The 22,092-nt window shown below is 43.9% G+C and overlaps 1 protein-coding gene across 7 annotated transcripts in view; it reads right to left on the bottom strand.

Annotated features, from left to right (window-relative positions):
• Positions 1-22,092, bottom strand: part of TFDP2 (transcription factor Dp-2) — a 185,289-nt gene that overhangs the window by 109,179 nt on the left and 54,018 nt on the right. For 3 of the 7 annotated variants that reach the window (XM_027765887.1, XM_006162308.3, XM_006162309.3), the window contains exons 1-2: positions 16,688-16,809; positions 8,272-8,338 (exon numbers count right to left, since the gene is read on the bottom strand). Coding sequence is in view for 2 of the 7 variants with exons in the window: in XM_006162308.3 (XP_006162370.1) it covers positions 8,272-8,338; positions 16,688-16,702 (82 nt within the window). In the remaining 5 variants the exon portion in view is untranslated. Of the gene's footprint in view, positions 1-8,271; positions 8,339-16,687; positions 16,810-22,092 lie in introns of those variants that run through there. The other 4 variants (XM_006162311.3, XM_006162312.3, XM_027765888.1 and 1 more) reach the window with 2 other exon arrangements.

Genomic DNA, 22,092 nt, shown 5'->3' with positions numbered 1-22,092 from the left:
AACAAAAAAAAAAAAAAAAAAAAGGGACATAGGCAGCGTAAGGGGCCTCCCACTAATGAATATTCATGACCTCTAGTAATAAAATAACGGGTAACTAGTACCAAGCACGGTTGCCACCTGGCAATCTGCCTGCCCAAGAACCTTTTTGGGTGTACTTCCTTTCTTTCCTTTCCTTTCTTTCTCTTAAATCTTCCTTTTCTACCTATTTCATTCGTGGTTGCAGTTTCATTTTGTGCCTAGGGACAGATCTCTAATTTTAGGGATCTGGACCCAAAGAACCAAGGACTTCACAATGCAGCTTGACACTCTCCCATCTGTTAACAGTCTTTCTTGAAAATACGTAACACTAGTTAAAGCATCAGAAAGATCCCAGTTGAGGAGCCTTCTATAAAATACCCGAGCAGTACAGCTCAAACAGTGTCAATGGGGGCCGGCAGGTGGTGTGGTGGTTAAAGGCGCTGGAACTCCCACATGGCCGACCGTGCTTCGAGTCCCAGACCTGGCAGCTTCCTTTCTCACTTTCTCTCTCTCTTGTTCTCGCTCTCTCATGCTGTCCCTCTCTGGTTAAATTAAAATAAATTAATAAAGTTAAATAAAATAAATCTTGAAAAATAATTGTCAATGTATAAAAAATATGGAAGTCTGTGAAACAGCCAGGAGGAACCCAAGGATTCGTGACTATGAAATCACATTGGATCCTGGAACAGAAAAGGCACATTAGCTGAAAATTAAGGAAGATCTGGGAACCAGCAGTTAGCATAATGGCTATGTCGCTGGACTCCCACGTAATCGACCATGGTTCATGTCCCGGACCCGGTGGCTTAAAACTCATGCCGGGCGCGTGTGCGTGTGTGCCCAAGATCCCGAGAGGAGAATGGAGGAGAAGGGATTGCGGCGTGACCATCCCCCCTGGGGGGTGATTTCTCGCTTTCTGTCTCTATGTCTCTCTCTGTCTGTCTGGCGAGTGCACGCGCCCTTACAGTGAAAATCTCTCAAAAAAAAAAATTAAGGAAGATCTGGATAAAATATGGAAAGTAGTTCATAATAATATATAGATATTGACTCATGAACTGTACAAACTGTATCACACTAATTAAGATAGTTACAGTATGGAAAAAAGGATTATTTGACAAGGTCAGCAGTTGGCATGGTGGTTAAGGATGCTGGACTCCCACACGGTAGACCACAGTTCGAGTCCTGGACCTGGCAGCTTGCTTTCTCACTTTCCGTCTTTCTCTCTCTTACTCTGTCCCTCTCCGGTCAAAAAAAATTTTTTTTTTGGAGAGGTTTTTGCTATAGGGCGCATGTGCTCGCCAGACATAAAGAGAAAGACATAGGACACAGAAAGCGAGAAATCACCCCCCGGGGGGATGGCCACGCCGCAATCCCTTCTCCTCCATTCTCCTCTCGGGATCCTGGGCACGCATGTGCACACGCCCAGAGTCAGTTTAAGCCACCGGGTCCGGCACTCGAACCGTGGTTGACTACATGGGAGTCCAGCAACATAGCCATGAAGCCAACTGCTGATTCCCAAAGTATTTTGTTTTTGTTTTTGTTTTTTTGTTTGTTTGTGTTTTTTTAGTCTAGGTATAAGTTACGTACTAAAAATAGAATTTTAAGAGGTTTTCAGTATACTTACAAAGTTGTATAACCATTACCACTATCTGATTCTAGAACATCATCATTTCAAAATAAAATGGAGAATTAAAGATTTAAATAAATGGCATGTACTCATGAACAGGAAAACTGACCACTGCTGAGATGTCTATAAAAGCAAGCCATCTACAGATTCCAAGTAAATTCCATCACAATGGTGGCAGTGGGGGCTGAATGGTGGCACAGTGGTGACACCCTGAGGCCGATCCACATGGGAAGGTTCCAGGTTCACTTCCAGAGACGTCCCTGGGCATGATGGGTGCGCACCGCCCAGATCTGGGCTCGCTGAGGCTGCAGGCAGACTGCAGGGACTAGCCCTGCTGGAGGGCCCAGCCTACACGGCAGTCGGTCCCTTACTGACGGCAGTGCTGGCCACAATCCACCTGAAATGTGCCCAATGTGCAGAGTGCCCAAGATCCTAAAGAACCGGAGGCCCAGGAACGGCGACAGTGACACTCTCAAGGGTGTTTTCTCTCTCTCTTACTCTCTCTCTCTCGTATAACATGCTCTCTATCATAAATAAAAATAATTTCGGTTGGGGGCCAGCCCTGCAGACTTGCAGTTAAGGAAGCTGATCTTGCATAGCTGACTGTGGTTCAAATTCCAGCTCCAAAGGTTTGGAACACACACGGAGTTCGTGTGCATGTGTGCCCCAAATCCCAACAGCGGGAGACACGGAAGGGAAGGGACTGCAGCATGAAGTTACTTTCAATAAACTTTTGAAAATTCCAATAACCTTTTCTACAGAAATGGAGAAGCTGATCCTTAAGTTCCAATGGAATTACTAGGGGCTTGAAATAATATTTTTTTTAAATCTTGAAAAAGAATAATGAAGTTGGAGAACTTATACTTCTAAACTTTGAAACTTACCAGAACTATAGTAATAAAAAACGCCATGGTATTGACATACGTACAGAAATACGTACTATGATGGACCAGAGTACAAAGTTCAGAATAAACACCCATAACTACCGGCAGTTATGTGACAAAAGTGTCAAGACCGCTAAAGAACAGTCTTTTTGGTGCTAGAAAAACTGAATATTCACATACGAAATAAAGCGGAACCATCAAAGGCAACAAAGAAAAAAAATTACTAAGACTTCATCAAACCTAAGAACTTTCACATCAAAAGACATTAGCAAGAGGGACCAGCAGTCGGTGTCATGGCTACGTCGCTGGACTCCCATGTAGTCGACTGCAGTTTGAGTCCCAGACCCAGTGGCTGAAACTCACGCCGGGCACGTGTGCGTGCGTGCCCAAGATCCTGAGAGGAGAATAGAGGAGAAGGGATTGTGGCGTGGCCATCCCCCCTGGGGGGGGTGATTTCTCGCTTTCTGTCTCTCTGTCTGTCTCTGTCTGGGGAGTACATGAGCCCAATAGCAAAAACCTCTCCAAAATAAAAGGTATTATCAAGAAAGTGAAAGAACAACTTACTAAATGAGAAGAAATTTGCAAGTCATGTATCATGTATTCAGAGGTTAATGTCCAGAATACAGAAATAACTCATAAAACTTAACAACAAAATCCACTCCAAAAACAGCCAAAGAAGGGTTGGCAGGTGGCTGGTGGTTAAGGCACTGGACTTCCATATGGCCAACCACTGTTCAAGCCTCAAAACTTGTGACTTGCTTTCCATCTGTCTCCATCTCTCACTGATCAAATTGAATACTACTACTAATAATAAATAAAATTAAATAAACAATCTTTTAGAATTATTTTAACTTTATTTATCCATTTTATTTATTTATTCTTAATTTGATCAGAGAGAGAGAAAGTGAGAAGCCAAGCAGCCAGGCCCAGGACTCAAACTGTGGTCAGCCATGAGGGAGTCCAACACCCTTAACCCCCATGCAACCAGCTGGCCCCTAAATAAACAATTCTTAAAATAATAATCAACGGGGACCAGCAGGTGGCATAGGGGCTAAGGTGCTGGACACGCCCACATGGCCAACCACGGTTCAAGTCCTGGACCTGGTGGCTTGCTTTCTCAGTTTCCTTCTTTCTCTCTCTCTGTGACTCTCTCTGGTCGAATTAAAAAAAATCAATGAATCAATAAAAATAAATAAATAAATAAATAACAGTCAAAGGGGGACATTTCACCAAAGAAGAACTATCTAATAAGCAAGCAAATGAAAAGAAACTCACATTATTAGCCATTAGGGAAATGCAAGAATACTTTAAACCTTCTCTTCTGGCTATAATAATAGTAGTCATAATAATTTTTAAAAATCAAAAACTGAGGTCAACAGGTGACACAGTAGTTAAGGTGCTAGACTCCCATGAGGCCAACCATGGTTCAAGTCCTGGACCTGGTGGCTTTAAACTCACGTGGGGCACATGTGTGTGCATGCCCCAACTCTTGAGAGGAGAATGGAGAAGAAGAGATTATAGTGTGGCCATCTTTCCTGGGGGTGATTTCTCACTTTTTGTCTCTCTCTGTCTCTCCAGTGAGTGCATGTGCCCTATAGCAAAAAATCTCTCTCAAAAAAAAGCAGGAAAAAATGACAGGTGCTGGCCCAGTAGCACAGTGTCCTGCAAAGTCGGGGCATTTTGTATGAAAGGAGTCAAACATTACGTGGCTTTTTGTTCTGCTCTTTCATTCGGCATGTGCTGCAAGGTCCCACCAAGCTGTAACGGGCATCACTGCTACATCCCTTTTGACTGCTTGGTAACATTCCATTATGCATACAGACCACATTTAGTTGACCCAGTCAGTTGGCGGACATATGAGCTGCTAAATTTTTACTCTGGGGCTATAATGGATAATGCTGTCAGGAACCTCTTTGCACAAGTGTTTGTGTATGTACTCAATCCTCTGCACAGGCCTAAAGTGGAATTCCTGGCTCCTGCGTAACTCTGTGTTCAACCGTCTGAGTAACTGCCAGGCCACTTCCCAAAGTGGCTGTACCGTCTTCTATGTCTACCACACTGTGTGAGGGTGGGGCCCTCTGCAAGTCAGAAGAGAGCCCTTGCCAAATTACCACACCTTGATCTTGGACTTCAGAGCCTACAGAACATTTTTTAAAAAGAAATTCGTTATTGGGGAACCAGCAGGTAGCGTAATGGCTATGTCGCTGGACTCCCACGTAGTCGACCGTGGTTCGCATCCCGGACCCGGTGGCTTAAAACTCACGCCGGGCACGTGTGCGTGTGTGCCCAAGATCCCGAGAGGAGAATGGAGGAGAAGGGATTGTGACGTGACCATCCCCCTGGGGGGTGATTTCTCGCTTTCTATCTCTATGTCTCTCTCTGTCTTTCTGGCAAGCGCACGCGCCCTATAGCGAAAACCTCTCCAAAAAAAAAAAAAAAAAAAAGAAATTCGTTATTTATTTCATTCCATTTGTTATTGTTATTTTTTAATTTGACCAGAGAGAAAGAAAGAGACAGGGAGAAAGCAAGACACCAGGTCCGGGACTCGAACCGTGGTCGGCCACGTGGTAATCCAGTCCCGTTAACCGCCATGCTACCCACCAGCCCCAGAGCCTACAGAACTTTAAAGAATAAATTTCTGGGGGCAAGCAGGTGGTGTAATGGCTATAGCACTGAACTCCCACATGGTAAACCGTGGTTTGAATCCCAGACACACAGCTTGAAAAATCACTCTGGGCACACGTGCATGCATACCCAAATCCTGAGAAGAGGCTGGAGGAGAAGGGACTGTGGCGTGGACCTCCCCCCACCCGGAGATGATTTCTACCTGTTCTCTCTCTGATGAGCGCATGTGCCCTGTAGCAAATTAAAAAATGGGACCAGCAGATGGCATAATGGTTATGTTGCTGGGCTCCCACGTAGCCCACCACAGTTTGAGTCCCAGACCTGGCAACTTAAAACTAAAGCTGGGTGCATGTATGTGCATGCCCAAAATCCTGAGAGGAGAATGGAGAAGGGATTGAGGTGTAGCCATCTCCCCCAGCAGTGATTTCTTGCTGTCTCTCTGTTTCTCTCTGTCTCTCCAATGAGCGTACACACTCTATAACAAAAATCTCTCTAAAAACAAAACAAAAAAATAGCTATTCCTACATCTGACCTCTCTAACCTCTGCCTGTTAAAAGATACTATCTCTAGCTTTGTCTTCATTTGTTCTATAAAGTATCCAAGCTGAGGTTTATTCTGTAACTAAACTTTATTAGAGTTAACATACATCTAGGGTTGACCTTTATAACTAGCTTTCTTTTTTAAAAAAGAATTATTTTAATTTTATTCATTCATTTATTTTAATTTGACCAGAGACAGACAGAGAGAGAGAGAGGGAAAGTGAACTGTGGTCAGCCATGTGGGAGTGTCCAGCGCCTTAACTACCACGCCACCTGCTGGTCCCTATAACTAGCTTTCTTATCCTGCAGACGCCTATTCTACCAGCAGCGATGACCCTTCTCACCTAAACCCTCACTCTTCCCCGACTGGTCGGAGACCTTATTCCCAGTCATCCTTCCTTTCTATGACTTGCTATCTTCTATTTTCTTATTTTCATGATCTTTTTATCACCCGTGTCCCGTCTCACTGCTGCTTAGTTTTCTATACCTACCAGGCTTATTATTCCCAGGTCCTTACCCTGACATAAATGTTACATTTGACTGGAGCCCAGAATCCCAATTACATGCTGTGTATTGCTATGATGTGCTAAGATATTTAGGGACCAGCAGTTGGCGTAATGGCTATGTTGCTGAACTCCCATGTAGCCGACTGCAGTTCAAGTTCCAGACCCAGTGGCTTAAACTCACACCAAGTGCGTGTACATGCGTGCCCAAAATCCTGAGAGGAGAATGGAGGAGAAGGAACTGTGGCATGGCCATCCCCCCTTAGGGATGATTTCTCACTTTCTGTCTCTCTCTGTCTTTCTGGTGAGCGCACGTGCCCTATAACAACAACAACAACAACAAAAGATACTGATCCCCTCAGCCCTTGGGGCAGCCAGTGTGGCCTGGCAGCAGCAGAGCCTGGGAGGCTTACCCTGGGCCTTACGGGGCACTTTCTTTTACTCTAGAGCACCCTGGAAATGTGATTTTCTATGTGAGCCATTATGTAAGAAAGAAAACTGAGAAGCATCATGGCTTAGAGTATTTCTTAAATAGCTTCGTGAAATATATTTAAATGCAGTAATTTCTATGGACTGTTAATATTAGAGGACACTTTCATCCTGTAACTCAGCTTTCCGGAGGCTTCTCCCGGGTGCATTCCCGCCTTAGAAGCTGATGTTTCCCCCTTGTCTGTGTACACTGTAGGGCATACATTTCGTCCTATTTTTCATTATTAGAGTAGAAAATCTCAAACGTATACAGAGGAAGAAAGGAAGGGAAGATGGAACTCACAGAGCTATTACCTAGCTTAAACAACTAATCAACTTTGAGAGAAAACACCATTTTTCAAGTTTTTTTTTTTTTAAGAATTATTTTACTTAACTTTATTTATTTATTTAATTTGACCAGAGAGGGACAGAGCGAGGGAGGGAAAGTGAAAAAGCAAGCTGCCAGGTCTGGGACTTGAACTGTCATTGGCTATGTGGGAGTCCAACACCCTTAACCACCGTGCCACCTGCCAGCCCCGAAAACACCATTCTATCTATGACGATACCTATTTTGCCCTCCTTCCCTGGGTGGATTAACTTGAAGTCAGTTCTGTTTTATTTCACTGACAATGATTTCAGCGTGCATCTCTGCATATAAAAAGACAGTGCTGAAAGACACATATTGAAAGACACTGCTAGTTCCTGAATAAATTCCTGTACTAACAGGTCAGATTTCTGATATAAGCAATCCTCTAGTTTGCCATATATTACTTTTTTTACTCCCTACTGTACTTCTTTAATAAGTTAAACCACTCCAAAGTAGAACTGCCAAACAAAAATATCAAGAAAAATGCGGTTTGAGTAGTTTCAATAATAGAAAAAAGATGGAAAGAAATCACACACATAAACCTTCCACTCTGGGCCAGCGGGTGGTGCGGTGGTTACAGTGGCTGGCTCCCACAGGACAGAATGCACGGTCTGAATCTCCACCTGGGGGCTCGAGAAACACATCAGGCACATGTGTGCCCAAAATTCCAACTAGAAGGGCAGACGGAGAACAGATGGCAGCGTGGCCATTCCCCAGGGGAGTGATTTCTCATTTTCCCCTTCCCGCCCTCGCCCCTCCCACCCCCTCTGCAAGCACACATGCTCTGTGGCAAAAATTTTTTTAAGTTTTTTTTTTTTTTTTTTTTTTTTTAAACTTTTCTTTTCCGGGCCCAGGAAGGCACAAGGTGTTTTTAAACTTCCACTTCCTGGAGCCAGCAGGTAGCATGGTGGTTGGGGGTTCTAGATTACCACACTGTTGACTGTGGTTCAAGTCCTGGACCTGGCAGCTTGCTTTCTCACTTTCCCTTTCTCTTTCTCTTGTTATTATTAAAAATAATAATAACAAACGGAATTAAAAAATAAATAATTCTTAAAAAAAAACCTTCCATTTCTCACTTCTCAGAGGTAACTGACTTCCATACAACACAAGTTATTTGGTATGTGACAGTATATTAATATTACATAATTATTATTATTTTACATAAAGTAACACTGCACACTTTATAAAAACAAATATAACAAAACCAGCTTTGTTCAGAACCTTTAAATTCAATGATCCTTACCTTTTGTTGGGCTGAGATTCTGATCTTTAAATCCTCTTAGTTCTGCATTTGTAGAAGTCAAACCAACCTGAACAAAATAGTTTCAAAAATTAAAAATTGAATCTTAAAAATTCTATGTGATCTTTTAAGTTATTTTATAACTTCTAACAGAGGTCTGTATCAGACATTATATACAACCGCATAAAAATTTAATTAATTACATCAACATAGCGTCACTAAAAAGAAAATATTGCCAAATTGACCAGATTAAGATAAAAATTAATAAAATAATTACTTATGACCAGAAACAAGATCTACAGGTTTTTTTTTTTTTTAAGAGATATTTTTGGTATAGGGCTCGTGCACTCGCCAGAAAGACAGAGGCAGAAAGACAGAAAGCGAGAAATCACCCCCTGGGGGATGGCCACGCTGCAATCCCTTCTCCATTTTCCTCTTGGGATCTTGGGCACACATGCACATAGTCCAGTGTGAGTTCTAAGGTGCCGGGTCCAGGACTCGAACTATGGCCAACTACATGGGAGACCAGTGATGTAACTGTTATACCATCTGCTGATCCCAAGATCAACAGGTTTTACTGACGGTTTTTTGAAAGCAAGTAATGTAATAGCCACGAATATATCAAATATGCCAAAAAATACAGCAAAACCCACCCCCAGAGCTGCCCTTAGTTTGTACTGTTGTCCAACCCTTCCAACACGGTGACTCGCAGGGATTCCCAATGCAGAAGGGAAGTGCGTGGCTCGCATCTAATTGCGGTGCATGTTCTGACTTGGCAAGCCTCGGAGGGGCGCGGCCTTGCAATTTCCTCACCTGTAAATTGGAGGGCGACACCAGCATGCACCAATCCAGACTGTTAGAAGATCGCATGTGAGAACCCATGCAGAGCACGCGTAACAACAGCTGGCACGGGCTGCTCCTCCCTAGCCCTCATCTCTGCAGGGTCACATCACACGTGAAGGACTACCCGCAGCAGGTGCGTCTGTAAGTTCACCTCTGGATGATGTATTTCATTTACGGTGACGTGCACAAAACCACATGGCCTCACAGAGCTGACTACGGTGGCTCGCCAATGATTTGGTTTCGTTTGTTTAGAATTCTTTATTTATTTATTATTATTATTTTGGAGAGGTTTTTGCTATAGGGCATGTGTGCTCACCAGGAAGACAGAGAGAGACAGAGAGATAGAAAGCGAGAAATCATCCCCCAGGGGAGATGGCCACGCCGCAATCCCTTCTCCTCCATTCTCCTCTCGGGATCTTGGGCACGCACGCATATGTGCCTGGTGTTGAGCTTAAGCCACTGGATCCAGGACTTGAATCACGGTTGACCACGTGAGAGTCCAGCGACACAGCCATTACACCAACTGTTGGTCCTTATTATTATTATTTTACATTTTTATTTATTTATTTATTTTCATTTCATTTTCTTCCATGCATTCAATCACATTATTACATTTTAATTTGGCCAATTGTGTGTGTGTGTGTGTGGGGGGGGGAGGGCGGCGGGGAAGGCCCAGGGCCTTAATCACCCTCCACCTGCTGGCCCCACTTCATCAGCGTTTCTAAAATTTATTGCAGAACATGGCGGGGAAAAGGCCTCTGTTTCTGAAAACTGGGAACAAATCAAACATTCATTGAGAGACTCTATTACCACTGCTACGGCTATTGTTTTGGTTTTTTTTTTTTTTTTTTTTTTTTTTGAGAGAGAGATTTTCACTGTAGGGCGCGTGCGCTCGCCAGACAGACAGAGAGAGACATAGAGACAGAAAGCGAGAAATCACCCCCCAGGGGGGATGGCCACGCCGCAATCCCTTCTCCTCCATTCTCCTCTCGGGATCTTGGGCACGCACGCACACGTGCCCGGCGTGAGTTTTAAGCCACCGGGTCCGGGACACGAACCGCGGTCGACTACGTGGGAGTCCAGCGACATAGCCATTACGCTAACTGCTGGTTCCCAACGGCTATTGTTTTAAACATGGAAGATTTGTCATCTCGAAACATTACAGGTTTGTAACATTACACAAACTTCTAACACTGGAAGTGTGAAGTCTGGGATCTCAAACACTCAAAGAGTTTTGTTTCTGGAAACATCTTTATTGAAGTATTATGGACATATAAAGATGCACATATTTACGGTGTGAAACCCAGTGTTCGGAGATACACAGGCGCGTTCTAAAATGATCGCTGTGATGAAGCTAACTGACATATCCATAACTATATCACTTTGCATGCGTGTGTTGAAAAGATTCATTTTAAAACTAATCCTCTCAGCAACTTTGGAATATAAAATGCAGTACTGGTAGCCACTGACAGAAGGCCGTATGTTAGTTAGATCATCAGTATTTGAATGGAGTTAAACTACTTACTGCGTTAACTGTATATACTCTTCATAAATACCCATTTGATGCATTACAATTTTGACATGTAAGAGCTAATCATTTCATTATTTGGTAATGCTCGAATAGCTGTTTCTTTTTGTCAAATTACATTAGAATTTTTTCTACATATTCATATTATAGACTAATTCTGATACAAATCTCTCTCTGACATCTAATATCAAATTTGTCTGACAGCAGCTAATACTAAGACATCTAGGAAACAGCTTGTTAAGTCTACGTATATAATGGCTCAGATACTTTGTCTAGCGTCTTGTAATACTCGGTTTGACTAAGTTAACCCTTTGCAACAAACTTTGCAGCAAATAATCACATTGTGACTCTTCAGAGCTGCTCACAAATATTAATGTTAAATATTCCATTTGTGTTGAATGTTTACTGTGGTGTTACTGACATAGCCCCCTCCCTCTTAAACTCTTCTATTAAAAGAAAGACAGAACTCCAGGCTCGACAGGACATGATCATTTAATACGTGCACTATAATAACTTCAAAAGGATCCGTTTATACCTTTCTGTTATTATACAGTAACGGCAGAAACCTCAATCCAAACCACGTATTCACAGACATGCTCAGTTACTAGGTTACTGTTACGCTGAAACACCTGCTCCTAAAGTCCAGCTTCTGCAGAGCGAGGCAGAAAACGAATTCGGAAACTTTTTAAGCAGCTGTACACCTGCGCCCTAACGACCAACAAATTATACTCTTAAAAGATAAAAGCCAACTGTGAGTCAATACTGTACACTAATTTAGGTCTCAGATGGAGGGAGGTGCCTGTTTTAAAGCTTATATAAATACTACCAAAATCTTTATAATTAAAACTTCCAAATATGTATTACTTTCTACTTTCATAAACACTGTAGTGTAAAGGCTTAAAGAAAAAGTACATTATTTGAGAGTAGAAAAAGTTGGCTAGGAAAGGCATTTAAAAATATTCATCTTTTCTTGGACTGGCAGGTGGCGTGATGGTTAAGGGCACTGGACTCCCACATGGTCAACTGAGGTTCTAGTCCTGGACCTGGCAGCTTGATTTCTCACCTTCCCCTCTCTCTTTTTTTCTCTCTCTATCGCTCTATCCATCTCTGGTCGAATTAAAAATAAAGCTAAATAAAATAGTTATTTAAAAAATATATTAGTCAAAAGTCTACCCACTTTTATTAAAAAGGACCTATGTTTCACTGTGTAAGAGAAAAAAGTAAACTTGCATTTCATGCTAAATTTTTTGCCAATCAGGTCCTGAGTCTTTTTTCTAGGCATTCATTTTCTTTTAATTTTTTAAAATAAACTTTATTGTGCATATTTAAGGTATACAATACAATGTTAAGAAATATATGAAGTGATTACTATGGAGGAATAATAATACATGGCTATTCCAATGCTGTGTTACGAATCCTAAGCAGTCACTAAACGTCTGTTGAATAAAAAAAAAATCTAAGACTAGTTTTTAAGAATCAGTTTTTAAGAATCAAATCACAGGGGCCAGAGGGTGGCGTGGTGGTTGGGGCACTGGACTCCCACATGATCAACCATGGTTCGAGTCCCAGACCTGGCGACTGGCCAGAATCCTAGGAGAATGGAGGAGAAGGGATTGCAGCATGGCTGTCCCTTGGGGGGTGGGGGGGTGATTTCATTCTCTCTCTCTGCTGGACACACGTGCCCTGTAGCAAAAATCTAAAAATAAAAAAGTATCAAGTCATATTTCCCAGAAATACTATAAATTCATTGATGTTTAACATTTCTGACTGACATAACTGAAATAAAACGGGATTCAAAGTGAGACACCTGTGCTTAAAGCAAGGTCCCCTCCACAGGCCAGGCAACCTTAGAACAGCCGCTGCAAAGAGGGCAGTACCTACGTGTATGACAAGCTCACAACTCCGCAGACCAAATGAAATGATTACGGGACTACGTTGGTCAGTAGTAACGTAATAGTCAAATGTGGGTTGTTACTCAAATAGCAATGGCTTCCAACACTCCAACCCTGACGCAGACAATTTACAGAAGAAAATGAAAGTGATCAACAAGCATTTGGAATACTAGTTTAACTCACCAACCAGTAATCAGAAAAATATAACAAACAACACACCACTCTTTGCTGATTAGACTGCAAAGATTAAAAACAAAAGGAGAGGAGCCAGCAGATGGCATAGTGGTTACATCAATGGACTCCCACATGGCTGACTGTGGTTCGAGTCCCAGACCCAGAGGTTTGCTTTCTCACTTTCCCTCTCTCTGTCTCTGGTCAAACTAATAATAATAATAATGATAATGATAATGAATAAAATTAAATAATTAAAATAAAATTAAATAATTCTTTAAAAATAAAAATGATACTGCAAAGATATCAAGACAAGAAAAAACATTTATCACAGAGATTAAGCTAAAGAGTAGGCTAAAAACAGTATGATTTCATTTTCATAAAAATGTACCATGTCTACATTATTTGTCTACATATGCATATGCGCTTGGGTACATTACCAGATGTTTCCCTAGCAACAATTGTGTTCATAATCACTTGGCTTTCTCATTTCTTTTCTTTATCTGTACTTCCTAGTTTTTTTTTTTTGTAATGAATATTACAGCTCATGTTTTTATTTTCTTTTTTTCAATTTGTCAGAGGGCACGTGTTTAGAGATAAAGTGAAAAAGCACCCTTCACAGGGCATATGGTCACACCGCAATTCTTTCTGCACCATTTCTCGGTCTGGACACACATGCGCAAACCAAGGCGTGTCTCAAGCCACGAGGTCTGGTACTCCAACTACGTGGAGGCCCTGTGGGGTCTGGCTGCCCTAAAGACCAGGACACAGGACAGCCCTACGTATCTTTTATTAACTGCAGAAAGTCACATACACCAGAGAGAGACACAGAGACAGAGAATGGGAGAGGAAGAAAGCACCCTCCAACGAGGCTGGGTCATGCTAAATCCCTTCTCCTCCATTTCTCCCCCCATTAGGGCATGCACACACAGGCACATGGCTGCTTCTCAAGCCACCAGGACCAGGGCTTGAGACCGCCACATAGTGGCTGGCCACGTGGGATCTGCTTTCCTTCACCACCAGGTCATGGAGCCAGCTTAGGTATCTTTTAAATATTCTTTGACAAGGCAAAAAAGAAGAAAAAAAAAATACACACACACACACACACACACCCCTACACCTTAAATTATATTTCATATCTTTTTTATTGTTTATTGGGTGAGATTCAGTTGAACATACATGCATTTTTAAGTTTAGAATTGTATCACTGGGTACTAGCTTTTATTTGATAGAATTTCACCCCAGATACATAAACTATACTGCCAGCTCTTCATCGCTTTCTTCTGCGAATGGATCCGCCCCATGTACAGAAGTTTAGGTAGGACTGTTCACCTCGAGGCTCAACTGTGCCAGGCGGAGAAGAGGGGTACTGACCAGGGCTGGACTCGGTGTCGCCCACTTCCTCCTCCACCGCGTCTAAGCAGGTGGGCCCAGAAGGGTCAGGCAAAGGTCCTTCACGAAATCTGAAACGTGGGCCCACCTGAGGTGGTGCAGGCCGTAGGGAGCCATCATGCCACGATGGAGCCACTTGGGAAAGCCCCGGGTTCAGATCCTAGGTCAACCTGACACATCGGGCGTGTGATCCTGGCTACTGGAAGGCTGAGGTAGATTACGGCATTGCGGGACTGTCAGGACTGTCTGTCTCTCCCTGAAGAAATAAACACATTTTAACAACTTTTTTCAAAACATAAATATTAAAAAAAAGAAAGATTTCCTCTCTTCTTCCAAGTTAAGGATTTTTTTTTTTTTTTGGAGAGATTTTTACTGTAGGGCGCGTGCGCTTGCCAGACAGAGAGAGAGAGACATAGAGACAGAAAGCGAGAAATCACCCCCCAGGGGGGATGGTCACGCCGCAATCCCTTCTCCTCCATTCTCCTCTCGGGATCTTGGGCACGCACGCACACGCGCCCGGCGTGAGTTTTAAGCCACCGGGTCCGGGACACGAACCGCGGTCGACTACGTGGGAGTCCAGCGACATAGCCATTACACTAACTGCTGGTTCCCCCAAGTTAAGGATTTTAAGGCCAATACCAGCCATGATGCCAAAGTACAGAGCCAAAGGATGGAAAGGAGGAGACGGGCCCTGCCACTCTCTCAACCTCCCGATCTCCTCGGCCCAGGTGTCTGACGTCGGAGCACTGAGTTTCCAGCGGCGTGGGTCAGGACACTGCTCTGCCCGTCGTCAGCGGCTTTTTGTCACCTGTAACCATGGGAGACCTCGTACGGCACGGATAAGGCAGAAGTGCTCTACATGAAACTGTTTTCAGGACAGGAAGGCACAAAGATGTAAATATTTCAGGGCATGCTAAAAAGGACAAGCTCTCCCATATCGAGCAGTCACTTCTCAGCAGCACGGGACACAACCGCTCACTCCCTGCGTGGCTTCCAGGTCGCCAGGACGACCCTGTTCCTGTCTTTCTGGCCATTCTCCGAGTCTCCATTGCGGCTTCTCCTTCTCCCATCTTTATGCTGAAGCACCCCTACGATCAGATCTCGGCCCTCGTGTAGTCCCACTGCTGTAAAGTAAGTTTAATATGAGATAACACCACATTTGCTACCTCCGGCCCTACGCTCTCCCCTGAGCTCAGGGCCCCTTTTGTTGAATCAATATCTCCACTTGGATCTTTTTAGGTTCCCTTCGCATTTTTATTAGGTCCATTCCTTTAATTCATGATGGTGTATACACACAAACAAGACAGAGACAGAGACGGAGAAGCACTCGCACAGGTCCCTGCACGCCCCCTTCCCCAGCTGCCGGCTCATCAGGACCCTGAGCATGTGCACGCACACCCGGCCTGTTTCCAGGCTGACAGGGGAATCCACTGCATCAGCCACGTAGCTCCCACCAACGTGGCTCGCTGTGCTACCGACGGCCCCTCCAGACAGGGCTTCCTCAGCTGGAATACGTTCTAGACAGAATTTTTGAGACTGCCACAAAATCTTGACATTCCCCAAGAGTGTATCTTCTCATTAGACAGCACGGCCATTTACCACCTGGCACAAGCCAAATCTTAGAAGTCTCTGGAACTTCTTGCCAGCTCCCATGTCCTAACTACCCAATAAATCCTAAAGGCTGTCCCCAATTAATAATGAAGCACAATCAATACGTGCTGATAGCTACTAACGCATATTAAAAGTGAGTTTCTGGGGCCGGCAGGTGATGTGGCAGTTCAGGCAGCTGGGGCCTCCCTGGCTGACCCAGCAGTTAGAAATACACCGTGGGTGTGCGCATGTGTGCCCAAAATCCTGAGAGGAGGGAGAAACAGAGAGAAGGGACTGAAACGTGGCCACCCCCCGTGGGAGCTGCTTTCTCATGCTCTCTCTCCCGTAGGCACACATCTCTCTGGCAAATTTTAAAGAAAGAAAACAAGAGGATGGGCTGGTGGGCCCTGTACCTCAGACTCTCCAGGATGGAGGAGGGACTGCAGCACGGCCACGTCCCAGTGAGGGGCGTCTCCTCCCTCCGCCATCCTTGGTCTCTCTGTCTCTCCCTGGCCAGCACACACGCCTGCTGGCCGCTTAAAAAAAAAAAAGCGAGTAACTTCTCTAAAACACTTTCCAGGAACCATCTCACGGACGACAGTGAGCTGCTTCTAACGGCATCTGAGCACATGCGTTTCTGTGTGTGATCCACAAGAAAAAAATTAAGCTAAGGAGAATGCAGATGTGATTTTCGAGTCAATATCAAAATAAACTTATTATGTCCCCCAGAGAGAAAGGACGTGGGACACTTTCTGGAGATGGCAGTTCTGCGGCGCTGAGCAAGAGCAAGTTGGCCCCGCTGTGCAAGAGCGCGCCGTGCCCGGGAAAGCGCTGAGTGCAGCGGCCCTGGAGCTGACGTCTCGCACTCTACACGAGCAAAAGCAAACCGAAATGCACGCCAGTGCACCCAATTCGGCTAACCGGAATGGTGGGAAAAGACGCGCAAGGAAAAACACAGCTCATTTTAAAAAGCAATTACGTTTAAAAATCGACAAATACTTACATTTTTTGCCGTCATGTCAAACTGTATTCTAGTTAATATTCTTTAAAGCCATTAAAAAAACAAAAACACAAAAAAACAAAAACAGAATGACTTCGTCTTCGATAATTCTTTAAAAGAGCATCCTGTTGAAGGGAAAAAGAGGGAATAGTAATGTAATAACAGTCGTCATAATAGGGAACATTTACGTCGTATTTACAACGTGACATCCGTTGTTCTCTAAATTATCTAAATAAATGCTTGCAACAACACTACAACGTGTATTGGAATCCCCATTTTCCAGATAGAAACTGGGCTTAGGGAGATGAAGTAATTTGACCAAGTCAGTTCAGCTCATGAGCGACAGAACCTGGGGTTTGAAACACTACACTGCGCTGTTTAGATGACCCTGAGACACCAGGGCTTCTTGGACAAATGACTTCCTGGACAAGACAGGGCAGAAAATGTACAAGATAAACTTAAAACATTTTTTTATTAAGATTTTTGCTATAGAGCGCGTGCGCTCGCCAGAAAGAGAGAGACAGAAAGTGAGAAATCACCCCCCAGGGGGGATGGCCACGCCACAATCCCTTCTCCTCCATTCTCCTCTTGGGATCTAGGCATGCGCGGACACATGCCCGGCGTGAGTTTAAGCCACCGGGTCCGGGACTCGAACCGTGGTCAGCTACATGGGAGTCCAGTGACATAACCATTATGCCAACTGCTGGTCCCCCTAGAACATTTTTTTTTAGCAAAAATAAAAAGGGATTCGACAAATGTTGAAGACATTAAGAGAGCCAGCTTAAAGAGCCTCCGCGCGGATCATCTGGGACGACTGAGCACCAACACAGGTAACCACAGTGATAGGCTGTTTTCCCACTGATTAAAGTAAGCCAGGATTACTGGGGATAGACAGAGAGAAGGGAAAGTTGTTGCTGTTGTTCAGTAGAATTACGACTAATAAATATAAACGAACGAGAGTTATTAAAACATCCATTTTGTAACCATAACTGATATGAACCATCAATAAATGGTAGAACCACTCAGTGAAAGTGTGTTGAAAAACAGGAAATATTTACATGGCTTGGAAATATCTCCCTACAAGATCTATGAATTCAAATATTCCAGTAAAGAAACATACCACTTTCTTTTTTTTTTTTTTTTAAGAGAGATTTTTGCTATAGGGCACGTCTTCTTACAAGAGAGAGACAGAGAAAAAAACAGAGAGACAGGAAGCAAGAAATCAGGCCCCCAGGGGGATGGCCACACCACAGTCCTTTCTCCAGTCTCCTCTCGGGATCTTGGGCACGCTTGCACACGAACCTGGTGTGAATTTTAACCCTCTGGGTCTGAGGCTTGAACTGCAGGAGACTATATGGGAGTGCAGCGACATAACCATTATCCCAGCTGTTGGTCCCAGTGCCACTTAAGCCAAGTTAATGGAAGACACCAAGTGTTCCCCAATCATGGAGCAAACCGGTCTCGGGCATCCTTGAGTACTGAGATGACCACGACGGCACTTCTCAAGTATTTCTGTCCCTAATGCAAAATCTAAACCTAGTCATGGGAAATACGAGAGAAATCCAAATTGAGGAACATTCTATAAAATAATGGCCTAAACTCAGAAAATAATAGCATTGGGCTGGCCCCGTGCCCTAGTGGTTAACGCAGCCAGATCCCACATGGCTCAGCACACAGTTCGAGCACAGACGGAGAAGCTTGAGACACACCAGGAGTGTGTGGGTGTGTGCCCGCGATCCCACAAGAAGGCGGAGATGGAGGAGAAAGTGTTGATATGTGACAATTCCCCATGGGGGGGTGTTCTTGCCTTCCCTCTCTCTGAATCTCTGTCTCTCGCTTGGGAGGGCACACATCCTCTAGTGAAAGAAAAAAGAGCAAAAAGTAAATATATATATATATATATTTATATATATTTGCCATGAAAGGCAAAGAAGAGGAGGCTGAGAAACATTCTAGATTTTTTAAATAGACATGAAAACTAAACTTATTCCACAGAACACCATTGCTGTGAAGACCATTATTGGGGTAACTGGAGGCAATAAGATTATAAATATCGTATTTCTTTTTATTCTTTTTTGGAGAGGTTTTTGCTATAGGTGCATGCGCTCACCAGAAAGACAGAGAGAGACAGAAAGTGAGAAATCACCCCCCAGGGGGGATGGCCACACCGCAATCCCTTCTCCTCCATTCTCCTCTCAGGATCTTCGGCACACACACACATGCGCCTGGCATGAGTTTAAGTCACCGGGTCCGGGACTCAAACCGCGGTCGACTATATGGGAGTCCAGCGACATAGCCATTATGCTAACTGCTGGTCCCTAAGAGTGAAATTTTGTGGAAGAAAAACAAGGTGTTGTTGCTTTCAATAAAATACCGAGTTTGTAGTTTCTCAAAGACAAAGAAAACACATCTAAAAATCCAAGTAAGACCTGAACCACAGCTGTGACCTCTGCATTCCCCCCACAACGGCACGATGCCCACTCTGCCCTAACTGGAAAATCAGGTTCCTAGGCTGCATCTGTCTCATATTTACCCATTTGTCCTGTGTCCTCTTCAGTGATAATACATTTAAATATGAGATTAAAACACAGCACAAGTTCTGGACATTCTGTTCACCAAACTACCTGATACATAAGAACTAGGAATTCAACGCTAAAATACAAGCAATCCTTTTATTTATTTTTTTAAGAGAGAGATTTTTGCTGGGGCATGTTCACTCACCAGAGACAGAGAAAGAAAGAGACAGCGAGAAATCGCACACACACACCCGTGGAGGGGGTGGTCACATCTCAATCCCTTCTCATCCATTCTCCTCCTGGGCTCTTGGGCACACTCACACATGCACCTGGCGTGAGTTTCAAGCCACCAGGCCCAGGACTCAACCACAGTTGGCCATGTGGGGGTCCAGTGACATAACCGCTGCACCATCTGCTAGTCCCAGTATTTCATTTTGAAGATTAATATCTTTTTCTTTTCTTTTTTTGGAAAGGTATTTTTGCTATAAGGCACATGTGCTGACCAGAAAGAGAGAGACAGAGACAGAGAGATAGAAAGTGAGAAATCACCCCCGTAGGGGATAGGCCACGCTGCAATTCCTCCTCCTCCTCCATTCTCCTCTCGGGATCTTGGGCACGCACGCACACGCACCCGGTGTGAGTTGAAGCCACTGGGTCTGGGACTCGAACCACGGTCGACTACATGGGAGTTCAGTGACATAGCCATTATGCTAACTGCTGGTCCCTTTGAAGATTAATATCTTAATCAAGCTTGATCTAATAGATCTCTACATATAATTCTGTAGCCAACATATATGAAACAATTATGTAAGGACAAATTTATAAAACTTGTCCACATATGCTATTACTAAGGAAATAGCAACAAATTTTAAAGGGGAAATGTACAAATTAGGGTCTCTGACCACAATGCAATTAAATTAGGAACCAACTATTTTAGAAATACAGTTAACAGACATATATTTAGACAATAAAACCATCTATTATTTAAATGCCCCATGAATTTGAAGTATTTAGAACTGAAGGACAAAGAAATTAACATTTTTTTAAATTAGAACTAAATGACAACGAAAATAATAAAACTTGTGAAATCCAGCTAAAAAGTTCAATGGAAAATATGTTATGGAAAAAAGGATGCAATGCATGGATTTCAACTTTCCTTGCACTCAAACATCTTCCATGAATCTTTTGAGGTACTTTTGTATTTCCACTTTTTCATTCATTAAGCCACCAATTTGAAACTTTAAAAAGAACGGGGGGGGGGGGCCCTCAAGTGGCATGGTGGTTAAGGCGCTGGATTCCCATGTGGCTGACCACGGTTCGAGTTCTAGAACATGTGGCTTGAAAATCACGCCAGGCACATGTGTATGTGTGCCCAAAAATCCTGGGAGGAGGACGGATTGCAGCATGGACATCCCCCCAAGAGGGTGATTTCTCACTTTCCCTCTCACTGTCTCTGTCTCTCTCCAGTGAGTTTAGGTGCCCTATGGCAAAAACAAAAACAAACAAAAAAAACAGTGAGAACTCAAAAAACAAAAAGAGTCAATGAAATAAAGAATAAAAATGAATGAAACAACAAAAATAATCAGTAAATGGACAAGCAGGTTCCACGGTCCCGGGTAAGCCCTGCACCTGTAATGCAGGAGCAATGCAGCACAGTGGGGGTGTGCACCAGGGCTCAGTCTCGGCTCTCACTTGGACTCGCTGTGTGAGCTCAAACCAGGACTTCACCTCTTAGCGCTTCAGTGTCCCCACCTGGAAAACGGGGTACTGAGTGTTTCAGAGATGCGGCAGGAGTAAATCAGGTACCCTTCACTAAAGTCAGCATCATCGATCGCCCGAGTCAATGTGGCAGACGCCCTCCGGTTTATAGAAACAGTCTGAACATTCCTGACCACGAGAAGTTCAAGTTTTTAGCATTTTAAGAGTATCACATGACCGATGGAAATACGGTTGTAATAAAAAAAAAATGATGAAATCTTTTCCATCTGAAGTATGGTAGAACATGTTAAATTTTAGAAGCTCTCTCCGCACAGCTAGGGCAGACACGAGTACCTCCCCACGGTCATTTTCTTCCTCCTTAGAAGGTGAAGCTGGCAAAGTGCTCAACTGAAGCAGGACATTCACCTCCTCCCAGAGGGGCCGGCCATGTGACATACTTTTGGCCAAGGAATAAGCAAAAGTGCTGGGTGGGCTCCAGACTTGCCTGGTAGGGGTCCCTTTTCGCCCTCCCCGTTCTCTGTGTGTTTCTTTGTGCCCGGGCACTGCGGAATGGCTAGAACTGCTCTCTCTGCATCTGCTTCACTCCTGCCTGGGTGTTCCCTATGGGTTACAGATCCCCTGAGGGCGGGCTTGTCCATGGCAGGGTTACTCACACTCACTCACACACAAACGAAGAGTGTTACTATGTCACCCCACTACAGTAAGAGGTGACCGAGGACGATGCTGCGTGGCCACACTGATGAGCCAGATAGAAAAAAAAAACAAAACCGCAATTTGGTCTAGTATTTCCTCTGTGCCTTCTCGCCAGAGCTCAGCACAAACTGGACTCTCTAAATGTAACCTGAACGAGCAACGTTTGATTTTTTTTGGAGCGAATTTATCTCAGTGTCTCTGTTACTCGATTTCCTCATTTGCAAAATATACTTAATGAGTAAATGCATGTGAAATTACTAGGACACTGCCTAGCACGAGACAGATAGTCAATGTTAGGGAGAAAATAAGTTTGCTGATTCTCATGACAAATGAAGGCTTCCTGGGGCTGGCAGGTAGCACGGTGGTTAAGGCAGCTGGACTCCCACATGGCTGGCTGACCATGGTTCAAGTCCCGGACCAGGCAGCTTGCTTTCTCATTTTCCTTCTTTCTCTCTGTCTCTCTCTGGTCAACTTCAAAAT

This window comes from Tupaia chinensis, unplaced genomic scaffold (assembly GCF_000334495.1).
Source record: "Tupaia chinensis unplaced genomic scaffold, TupChi_1.0 Scaffold139833_1, whole genome shotgun sequence".
In the NCBI taxonomy this organism is placed as follows: Eukaryota; Metazoa; Chordata; class Mammalia; order Scandentia; family Tupaiidae; genus Tupaia; species Tupaia belangeri.
This window is presented reverse-complemented; position numbering and strand designations above follow the sequence as displayed.